Here is an 8,668-nt window from a genome sequence, read left to right as displayed (position 1 = left end):
CACACACACACACACACACACACACACACACACTCGGGTAAGATGGGGGAGGGAGACAGACGCGGATATAGACCGACAAGAGTCAAAGCGAGTCAAGTTAACGCTTTCTCCGCCCCCATCCACAAGTACCCCCCTCCCGCGTTGATTAATTACAAACAAAGCAAGCCAATCGAGTGATGCATTGTTTTCAGCAGAGGTAGGCGAGAACCATGTATTTTTAACTGATTTATTTATTTGAAGGACATTAATTCTCGGTCCAAGACTGATATTCAAATTGTTTGCAAAGCGCGGCTCCATTGTTCGCCCGGAGCGCAGGCCCCGCCTCCTGCTTTGTGTGCTGCGCGCGGATTGGCCGGCGCGCGCGGGGGCCGCGTCAGCGCCCGTGAGCCCATTCATCTGTGCACTTGGGCGTTGGACCCCGCATCTTATTAGCAACCAGGGAGATTTCTCCATTTTCCTCTTGTCTACAGTGCGGCTACAAATCTGGGATTTTTTATTACTTATTTTTTTAAAAAACTACACTTGGGCTCCTTTTTTTGTGCTCGACTTTTCCACCCTTTCCCCTCCCTCCTGCGCTGCTGTTTTTTGATCTCTTCGACTAAAATTTTTTTATCCGGAGTGTATTTAATCGGTTCTGTTCTGTCCTCTTCACCACCCCCACTCCCCCCTCCCTCCGGTGTGTGTGCTGCTGCTGCCGCCGCCGCTGCTGCCGCCGCTACTGCTGCTCGCCCCGTCGTTACACCAACTCGAGGCTCTTTGTTCCCCTTGGATCTGTTGAGTTTCTTTGTTGAAGAAGCCAGCATGGGTGCCCAGTTCTCCAAGACCGCTGCGAAGGGAGAAGCCGCCGCGGAGAGGCCCGGGGAGGCGGCTGTGGCCTCGTCGCCTTCCAAAGCCAATGGGCAGGTAAATTCTACCTGTGATACTGGTTGTTTCTTTGATGTCTTTCTCTAGTCCCGACGCTTCCACTTTCCTCCTGGTCGCTCCCGAGGCGCATTCGGCGGAGAGGAGCGTGGCTAGATTCCAGTATGAAAGTTGAATGGAAAGCGATAGCCTAAATGGTCAATTTCTCATAGGAGAGGTCTCCCCCCCTGCCCCAAAGGAGTGGTTCCCGGAGAATCCTGGCGAATTCTTGTGTAGACGGGAGGAAAGAAGTGATAAAATCGTCTAAAATGGCGTGTTTGGAGCTTGGCAGAACGTGACTAGCTAGATGCTAACCCCCCACCACCCCCAGCCAGGTTGCACTTGTGTTTGGTGGACACAAAGGTGTTTGGGTGGTTCTCACGTTTGTTGTCGAGATTGGATCACCTTCCAGATTTCTGAACTGGTGTGATTGTGTGTATGGGTTGGGAAAGTGGGGGTGGGGGCGCGCGACGGGATGGCGGTGGAGAAGGGCGAGGAGGGAAGTGCTATCTTATTGTACGCCGAGGCGGCGTGCCCTGGGTTCTTGGAAAGGCGGCTGGCTGCCTGGCTGGAGCTCTACAGAGGGTTTCGCTGTCTTTCGATGGGGCTTTCCCGCTGTTCTAAATCTTGACTCCTTACTGCCTGGAGTTACACACCCATTTGATTTTTCAGTGGTGTCCTGGGATGGGAAGACTCTGTGGGTCCTTGAAGAATCAGCCCAGGTAGTCAAGAAAAGGCAATGGGTGTGTTTCGGTCGGGATTTTAGTGTGCGTGGCTCCTCTTCCACGGCGGGGGCCGCCGTGGCGCTGCCCAGACCCAGGCGGATGGCCACGGTTGGGTGGACGCAAGAGGTCGGCCACGGGTGGCTGCTTCGCAGACACTGGGCACCCACCACGCCTCTTTTCCTAGAGCAGAGGCCGTGTTGCTTCGCCTGCTCTAACCTACTGGGGAAGGCAAGTTCTGCCAAGAGGCTTTGAACCCGTTAAAAATGCAAAATGAGCCGCGCCCCGGCATCGCAGAATCACGGGCGAAGGTGGAAGTGGGAGCAGAGGCGAGACTTTAGAAATAATGTGTTTCCCCCTGCCTTGTTGGTTTTATTTCGACCAAGATGACGGCAAGCCACCTGAGCTTTGTTTGCGGACTCTCAGCTGCGCGATCCGGGCTCGGGGGCGCCCCGGCCGGCCGGCAGGGCCGGGTGGCCCGGCGGCCCCGCCCCTCCGGGCTCGCCGCCGGCGCCCAGCACCGTGCGGTGGAGGCGCAGCGCCCCCTGCCGACCCCGGCCCCGCACGGGCGCCGGGCCTTTGCGCGCGCAGCCCGGGCGTTGCTGGCTGGAGCGCGGATCCCCCTGGGAGTCAGTTCTTGGGTGTTTTCCAGAGCCTTTGGGGGTTTGGAGAGAAAGGGGATGTGTTATCTGGACGCAGCCCACCGCCTCTGGCTCGGTGCCTGCTTCCAAAGGGCGTTTGGTGGATCGTGTGTTGCGTGGCTCCTTTCTATCAAAGCCCGCGAGGCCGGGCTGGAATGGGTTGCCCCTCGCTTTCCACGTTTTAGGCTCGGCCCTTTTAAATCCGCAGGGCGTCGGTGGGGCAGCTGAAGCGACTGCTGCTCCTTCAGAGCGCCCCAAATGGCATTGCCCCCATTCCTCCCTAGAGTGCTTGTCTGGGCATCTGATCCCGCCTCCCCATACAGAGATGCGGCCCCACAGCCAGAGGGCCCCGGGGGGAAGCTGGCTCTTCCCAGGCCCCGGGAGGGGGCGGGCCCGGCGGCGCCCGGGCCGCTGCACTGACGCTCCCGCTCTTTCTGCTCCGCAGGAGAATGGCCACGTGAAGGTGAACGGCGACGCGTCTCCCGCGGCCGCCGAGCCGGGCGCCAAGGAGGAGCTGCAGGCCAATGGCAGCGCCCCGGCCGCCGACAAGGAGGAGCCCGCGGCCTCGGGGAGCGGGGCGGCGTCGCCAGCCGCGGCCGAGAAAGAGGAGCCGGCCGCCGCCCCCGAGGCCAGGGCCAGCCCCGCGGAGAAGGAGGCCCCCGCGGAGGGAGAGGCCGCCGAGCCCGGCTCGCCCTCGGCCGCGGAGGGGGAAGCGGCGTCGGCCGCCTCCTCGACGTCTTCGCCCAAAGCCGAGGACGGGGCCACGCCCTCGCCCAGCAACGAGACCCCGAAAAAAAAAAAGAAGCGCTTTTCCTTCAAGAAGTCTTTCAAGTTGAGCGGCTTCTCCTTCAAGAAGAACAAGAAGGAAGCGGGAGAGGGCGGTGAGGCCGAGGGCGCGGCCGGGGCCTCCGCCGACGGCGGCAAGGACGAGGCCGCGGGGGGCGCCGCTGCAGCGGGCGCAGAGGCGGGCGCGGCCTCGGGGGAGCCAGCGGGGGCGCCGGGCGAGGAGGCCGCCGCGGGCGAGGAGGGGGCGGCGGGCGGCGACCCGCAGGAGGCCAAGCCCGAGGAGGCCGCCGTCGCGCCCGAGAAGCCACCCGCCAGCGAGGAGGCCAAGGCCGCGGAGGAGCCCGTCAAGGCCGAGGAGAAGGTGGAGGAGGCCGGGGCCAGCGCCGCTGCCTGCGAGGCGCCCTCCGCCGCGGGCCCCGGCGCGTCCCCGGAGCAGGAGGCGGCCCCCGCGGAGGAAGCGGCCGGCTCAGCCTCGTCAGCCTGCGCAGCCCCCTCCCTGGAGGCCCAGCCCGAGTGCAGTCCGGAAGCCCCCCCGGCGGAGGCAGCAGAGTAAAAGGGCAAGATTTTTTGAGATAATCGAAGAACTTTTCTCCCCCCGTTTGTTTGTTGGAGTGGTGCCAGGTACTGGTTTTGGAGAACTTGTCTACAACCAGGGATTGATTTTAAAAGATGTCTTTTTTTTTTCTTTTTTTTTAAGCAGCAAATTTTGTTTTTCTCCCCTTCCCACAGATCCCATCTCAAATCATTCTGTTGCCACCATTCCAACAGGTCGAGGAGAGCTTAAAACACCTTCCTCTGCCTTGTTTCTCTTTTATTTTTATTTTTTGCATCAGTATTAATGTCTTTTGCATACTTTGCATCTTTATTCAAAAATGTAAACTTTCTTTGTCAATCTATGGACATGCCCATATATGAAGGAGATGGGTGGGTCAAAAAGGGATAGATATCCGATGAAGTGATAGGGGCCCAATGGGGAAATTTAAGTGGTGCATAGCATTGCCAAGATACTGTGCCACTACAAATGATGGTGTAAAGGCTTAGGGTTTTTTGTTTTGTTTTGTTTTTTTTGGTTTTTTTTTTAAGAAAAGTTATTAGGATGTATTTTGTGAGGCAGGTTTACAACACTACAAGTCTTGACTAAGGAAAGAGAAAACACCAATACTCAGATTTTTAAAAAAGATTATAGTCTTAGGAGTTCATTTAAACCATAGGAACTTTTCACTTATCTCATGTTAGCTGTACCAGTCAGTGGTTAAGTAGAACTACAAGTTGTATAGGCTTATTGTTTATTGCTGGTTTATGACCTTAATAAAGTGTAATTATGTATTACCAGCAGGGTGTTTTTAACTGTGACTATTGTATAAAAACAAATCTTGATATCCAGAAGCACATGAAGTTTGCAACTTTCCACCCTGCCCATTTTTGTAAAACTGCAGTCATCTTGGACCTTTTAAACACAAATTTTAAATTCAACAAAGCTGTGATAAGTGGAATGGTTACTGTTTATACTGTGGTATGTTTTTGATTACAGCAGACAATGCTTTCTTTTCCAGTCGTCTTTGAGAATAAAGGAAAAAAACCTTCAGATGCAATGGTTTTGTGTAGCATCTTGTCTATCATGTTTTGTAAATACTGGAGAAGCTTTGACCAATTTGACTTAGAGATGGAATGTAACTTTGCTTACAAAAATTGCTATTAAACTCCTGCTTAAGGTGTTCTAATTTTCTGTGAGCACACTAAAAGCGAAAAATAAATGTGAATAAAATGTACAAATTTGTTGTGTTTCTTTATGTTCTGATAAAATACTGAGATTTCTAGGTCTTAGGATAATTTTGAGGAAGATCTTGCATGTCAGCAAACAGTAAATTACCTTGTGGTTTTTAATCTGAAGTTTTTAAACTCTGAAATTAATAATCAGCAGTGTCAGATTACATACAGGAAGATCTTATAACATTCCATGTCAAATCTGTTACCATTTATCTGCATTTAGTTTTCATTTAAAAATTGAACAGTTATTTTTATTGTAGTTATATAGTATGTCAGAATAAGTCATTTTATACAAAAGTATGGGACCGAAGACAATTTAAATGTCTGTGAAAATTTCATAAAACAATCTTTTTGTTATGCAGATCCAGGAACTTAAATTGATAATGACTGAGTCCATTTAATTCAAACTGCAGATGGGTCATGAAAAGTGGCCAAATGTGTTTCAAAAATTGATGCTGTATTACCTGCCATTGTAATTGCTTAATGCTTGGCTGATTTCCAAATTATTGCTTAGATTATGTGTTATACCTTAGGAAAACAGGCTTATGTAAAGAAGTAATGGTGATGAATGGACAACACTGTCAGTGTATGGGCCTTTAGTACTTGTCTCAATTCAATAATTGTAAGCAGTTCTTTTAATGAAAGTAGTGCATTAGCATCTTGTTACTCAAAGGAGAAGATAGAGAATAATAATTATATATAGTAATAATCCTTACTAGTTTACCTCCTTTGCTTTTACCACCTTATAACTGGATTTCTTTACCCTAAACTCAGTTGGATTTTAAGATAAAGATGTGTATCAATTACCATTACTTAAATACAAAGAAAATTTGTTTACGCACACCCGCTTTACTATCTTGCAGTGTGCCTTGGGTTCACAATAAGTCAGTGAACCACATTTGTAACAACTGAATGCCAAATCTTAAACTCATAACTAATTAGTTTTTGAAATGCCTTTTAATTGGAATAATGGATCAAATAATAGTTCATGATCCCTCATCAAACTCCTTCCCCACTAATAAGATCACATAATGTTTGGAAGAGTGTACCTGAGTTGGGGTTTCTTGATTTTGGAGGATGTTTGCAAGTTCAAAGTCAAATCTGGTGACCAAAGGACGGCTGTATCAGGTCTTTCCCACCTTACTAACTTTTTCTTAAACACCTGCTTGGCCAAGTACAGTGCCTGGTATGTGGTAGGATTCAGAAAAAGGATTTTAAAAAGTAACTTCTGAGTAGTCAAAAATACTGTGTAGTCAACTATATTGCTAGGTTTGCTCTTTTAACAGCTGGAATTTATTAAGATGCATTATTTTTATTTTAATCATTGCCTAAAACACTTTGGGTGGTATTGATGGAGTGGTGGGTTTTCCACCAAGTGATTAAATGAGATTTGACATATATCTTTTCATCCAAAGTTTTGTACATCACATTGTTTTCTAATGGAAAAAATGTTAATATGGCTTTTTTTGTATTACTAAACATAGCTTTGAGATTAAGGAAAAATAAATAACTCTTGTACAGTTCAGTATTGTCTATTAAATCTGTATTGGTAGTATGTATAATGACATTTGCTATGGTTATAAAATACTTCCTCTGGATTATAATAATCATTTGATCCAATTCCTATTGCTTGTAAAATAAAGTTTTACCAATTGATATAATAAAGCTTGCTAAAATAGGATTTTTTACAAATTTAATTTTAAAATGCAAGTTTTAGAGAAAAGTTTTAAATCTTAAGTGCTGATGGTAAGTGTAACTTAGTTAATGAATTTAGAAGGTATGCTTGGCATAATTTGGATATAAAACATCTATTGAAGCTGAGTTATATACTCAAATAAAAATTTTTAACAATGGTACTTAATATATTTGAGAAACAATGCAACTTGTTTATATTTTTCCCTCTCGGATATAAACATAAGTTTCAATTAGGTTAGGGATTTGGGAGAAGGATGCTTTTGGCATTCATACATTTTCAGTAGATCCAACTGGCAGTGGGATATAGTTAACATAGTTAGCTTTTGAAAATTAAAAAAAAAAAAAGTGGTTAAGTAACAGGGCTGTTAGCTCTTATCTTTTCTTTAATTATTCACTCTGCAAATTGAGCACTTTCTTTCCTCTCCACTTCTCAGCTATATGAAAGTGCTTAGAGCAGGGTGTAGCTCACAGGGATTTTACAAGGCTTTCAATCTGTAAATGTTCCAGTCCCTGCTGGGGATTGAAGTTTGAGCACTCCTTTAAATTACACCCAGCAATGCTATTTTAAAAATGGAAAATATTTTTTAAAAGGTGTGAATGTTAACCATATTTTAGGTTACTGAATTTCTGATCCCGAGACACTGACTACAGTTCTCAACATGAACTTTTAAGACAAAACAAAAATATCCACCCTCATAAGATTTAGCAGCTACAAGTATATAAAATAATTATTACAAAATTCTAGAGATCCTCATAATCACACTTATAGTGTTTTGACTAAATTAGAGCATAAGCCTTTTTAGTACGAGTAATTGAGAACAGACTGTCAGTTGCTGCTATTACAACTCTCGTATTTGGGGAAAGGTGAAAGGCAACAGGACTACTCATCACTTAACGATTTCAGTAAATATAGCAACGCTCAGATTGTCTTCCTAACAAGTTGGCAAGTGTTCCTTAGATTTGACATGTGAATTAAGGACTGGATACAGTGCTAGAACTCTGTACCTAGGTAATTGGTGGGGGTGGGGGGGCAAGAAGAGGGAAGGAATTCTCAGGGAGAGTTATAAATTGGAAGTCTAAGAAAGCCCTCAAAGCAAGTCTTGGACACAAATGAAATTTGGAACGCACCATCCAATAGAAATACATGCAAGACACATAATTTTAAAACGTTTTAGCAATCACATTTTTAAAAAACAATCTATCCAAAATACTTAAATGTATAACCAATATGAATATTACTGAGATATTCTACTTTTTTCTTACCAAGTTTTTGAAATCCAGTGTATTTTATACTTCCATCTCAGTTTGGACCAGCCACATTTCCAGTGCTCATTATTCACATGTGGCTACCATCTTGGAGAGCACAGTTCGAGAATTAGAGACTGATAGTCAAGGAGTGAGTAGGAATGGTAGGATACACACTGTTAGCAAATGTAGCTTGTGTAATTAATTTCATAAACTTCAAGGGTTTAACTTTTGAGCCAAGATTGACTTTTAAAATTTCAAACCTTTTAAGCATATAACATTGATGTTACAAATAAATATAGTGAGATTCTGAATAGACTTGTTATGGCTGAAAATTATGTCCCCGCTAAGTCCACATTGAAGCTTTACCCCCCAGTACCTTACAATGTGACTGCATTGGGAGATAAGGCCTTTGAAAAGCTGATTATGTTAAAATAAGGCTGTTAGAATGAGCACTAATCCAATCTGACTGCTGTCCTTATAAGAAAGAAAGAAAAAGAAAAAAAGAAAAAAGGACACACAGAGACACCAGGGCCACATGCACATAGAGAAAAGACCATGAGAGGACACAGCAAAAAGGTGGCCACCCACAAGCCTTCGGACAGAGGCCTCAGAAGACACCAAACCTGTCAGCACCTTGAATTTGGACTTCTGGCTCCAGAGCTGTGGGAAAACTCTATTGTTTAAGCCACCCAGTATGTAGTATTTTATTATGGCTGCCTAGCAAACTCTTCCAGGACTCTAGGGTAAGAATGGGAAAATGGACTGTCCTTACCTGAGGATGTAAAGAATTTTACATGCTTGCTTTTTCTCTTCCCTCAATGGAAAAAGAGAGTGCTTTCTAGCTTGAGAGTTTTATTATTATTACCCTAGGAAAGAAAAACAACATTAAAAATTTTAAAAGTAGATTAT

General features: G+C 45.8%; 1 protein-coding gene across 1 annotated transcript; it reads left to right on the top strand.

Moving 5' to 3' along the window:
* Positions 1-406: 406 nt before the first annotated feature.
* On the top strand, positions 407-6,468 carry MARCKS (myristoylated alanine rich protein kinase C substrate). Its single transcript, XM_080665453.1, has 2 exons — positions 407-903; positions 2,709-6,468. Exons 1-2 carry the CDS (start codon positions 802-804, stop codon positions 3,600-3,602), a joined length of 996 nt encoding a protein of 331 aa, XP_080521579.1. The 5' UTR covers positions 407-801; the 3' UTR covers positions 3,603-6,468.
* Positions 6,469-8,668: the final 2,200 nt, after the last annotated feature.

The sequence above is a fragment of the Plecotus auritus genome, assembly GCF_963455305.1.
Source record: "Plecotus auritus genome assembly, chromosome: 4".
NCBI classification, from domain to species: Eukaryota; Metazoa; Chordata; class Mammalia; order Chiroptera; family Vespertilionidae; genus Plecotus; species Plecotus auritus.
The sequence above is the reverse complement of the archived record's forward strand: the minus strand, read 5'-3'. Positions and strand labels throughout refer to the sequence as shown.